Source organism: Rutidosis leptorrhynchoides, chromosome 6 (genome assembly GCF_046630445.1).
Source record: "Rutidosis leptorrhynchoides isolate AG116_Rl617_1_P2 chromosome 6, CSIRO_AGI_Rlap_v1, whole genome shotgun sequence".
Lineage (NCBI taxonomy): Eukaryota > Viridiplantae > Streptophyta > Magnoliopsida > Asterales > Asteraceae > Rutidosis > Rutidosis leptorrhynchoides.
In genome coordinates, this window is record NC_092338.1 from 153,407,886 (window position 1) to 153,410,494 (window position 2,609).

At 35.7% G+C, this 2,609-nt stretch overlaps 1 protein-coding gene across 1 annotated transcript; it reads left to right on the forward strand.

Annotated features, from left to right (window-relative positions):
* Positions 1 to 1,150: 1,150 nt before the first annotated feature.
* Positions 1,151 to 2,251, forward strand: LOC139854184 (uncharacterized). The gene has a single exon (XM_071843503.1). It carries the CDS (start codon positions 1,151 to 1,153, stop codon positions 2,249 to 2,251), a length of 1,101 nt encoding a protein of 366 aa, XP_071699604.1.
* The last annotated feature ends 358 nt before the right edge of the window (positions 2,252 to 2,609 follow it).

Consider the following 2,609-nt stretch of genomic DNA (forward strand, 5'->3'; position numbering starts at 1 on the left):
TCAACCTAGAATTTTAACATATATATAAACATTTTTATTTAAATTTCATTCGAACAAATTAATAAATAAAACTAGCAAAATTTAGCTCTACTTCACAATTATATCACCCTAAGGTCATAATATGTAGAATGAGGTTGAGGTGTGAGTTATTTATTTTTTTTAACACAATAATGTAGTTTTGTTTAGGTTTTATAACTGAGTTGGGTATATTTCATTTTCTTTTAAATAAAAAGAGCATATACTGAATTAATACCTCACGCCATTGAAGTTCTCGTAGTAGTTGTAATGCTGCACCTCTTTTTCGTCGGAGTTCACGTAATGGTGCCAACCTTCCCGCCAAGTGCACAATATTGTTCTTAGAAGAATCTAGAATTGTTCTATAACGATTCTTACGCTCTCCAATCTCATAGATAAGGTTGTAGACTTTTTCGGAACGGTGAATTATTGACAACTGAATAATGTCATACCCATTTTCATCGGTGCTCTGAATTGCTACAGGTGACCTAAGTAGAATCTCATTAACAACTTTATAAGCATTTTAAGATGCAGCCTCAAGAATTGGTCTGGTATAATGAGTTCCACTAAGCTTCAACTTGTCTATTTCATCACATACCTAAAGGTGAATATACTCCACCTTCAACTACACCAACTACACCAGCCCAAGCTTCACTCAAGACATTACCACATAGCATTCATACGGTGCACCAGAGTACAGAAGATTCACTCTCCACAGCCCGCATTCGTCATCAACAACACTTCAACTACTGTAATTATATGTAATGGATATATTAGTTAGAAAGTTGTTAGCTTAGCTTATTCTGTTACAACTGTAGTCTAGAATAGAGATAGCTTAGATCATCTTCTATATAAGATGTAATCTGTAACTGTTTTCAGTCAATAAATTGAATAGAACACAATGTTCAATCTTCTTCTTCTTCCCTAATTCTCTCTTTATGGTATCAGAGCGTCCAGCTCATATCCTGCAAAATTTCACAAAACTTCATGCACACAAGGTGCTCGATTAAATTTCGCAACCAAAATTCATCATCAAACAATCACAATCACAAAATTAACACAAATATCTTCATCTAATCTCTCAAGAACACCAAATTTCAACAATATCTAGAGAATTCACTCAGATTCAATAAACATGACTACAACAACCGAGATCAATTCAAATGACACAAATTCATCAAATCATCCGCTATTTCTTCATCAAAATAATAATCCTGGATTGATCTTGATCTCGAAGAAACTAATTGGATCAGAAAATTACAGTAGCTGGAAGAGATCGATGATGATAGCATTGAATGCTAAGAACAAGCTCAAAATTGTTACAAAAGAGTACAGAGAACCAGCTATAGGAACTGATCTAAGGTCACTTTGGGAACGAAACAATGATATGATAATCTCATGGATACTGAATACAGTCTCAGAAGAAATTGGCAATAGCTTGAACTTCATCAACTCAGCTTCAAGTCTATGGGATGAATTACATGAACACTATGCACAAATTGATGGTCATAGGATCTATCAATTGGCAAACAACATCTCACAACTCAAACAAGGCAACAACACGATTGAGGTCTACTACCACAAGCTTAAGGGTTTATGGGATGAGACAGATGCACTCGAAGCTCCCTACATGTGCAGTTGTACATGTACATGTGAAAATGGAAGATTGAATGGTGAAAGAGAGCAAAGAAAAAGGCTAATTCAGTTCTTGATGGGATTGGATGATAGTTACTCAAACATAAGGGGTCAAATCTTGTTGATGCAACCACTACCATCCACTGCTAAGGCATATGGAATGATCAAGCAAGAAGAAAAGCAAAGAGAAGGCATTCTCCCTAAACCTATCACACCTGCAATTATGTCTATCTCTGGAAGCAACACAAAATCTCACTACCAAAAGTTCACAAAACAACCTGCAATCAACAACAACAATGAAAGGAAATCAAGTTTCAAACCTGGAGTGCATTGCACAACCTGCTACAGAGAAGGACATACAAAGGAGGAGTGTTACAAGAACATTGGGTATCCTCCTGGTCATCCATTACATGGAAAATATCAACCTAAGCAGTTTAATAACAGGGGTAAAACCATAAATAGCATCTTCACTGATACACGTGCAAATGATACACATACTGCTGCTATCAACAACAAAGAAACAAACTCAACCAATGACTTGATGGCAGCTAGGATGGACCAACTTCAAAATCAACTGAATCAAGTGATGTTAATGATGTAGAAAACACAATCTGATGATGCAGGTATCACTCCATTTATTGCTTTACTATTCTTGAATCTTGAAAATGTTTGGGTAATAGATAGTGGTGCCACGGATCACATTTCCATATCCTTGAAACAAATGCATAATCTCACTCACCACAAGAACCCTATACTAGTAAAAATGTTTGGGTAATAGATAGTGGTGCCACGGATCACATTTCCATATCCTTGAAACAAATGCATAATCTCACTCACCACAAGAACCCTATACTAGTAACACTTCCAAACAAATTTAGAATTAAAGTATCAGTCACTGGATCAGTAACACTTACACCACATTTGACACTTCACAATGTATTCTATATTCCAACCTTTAC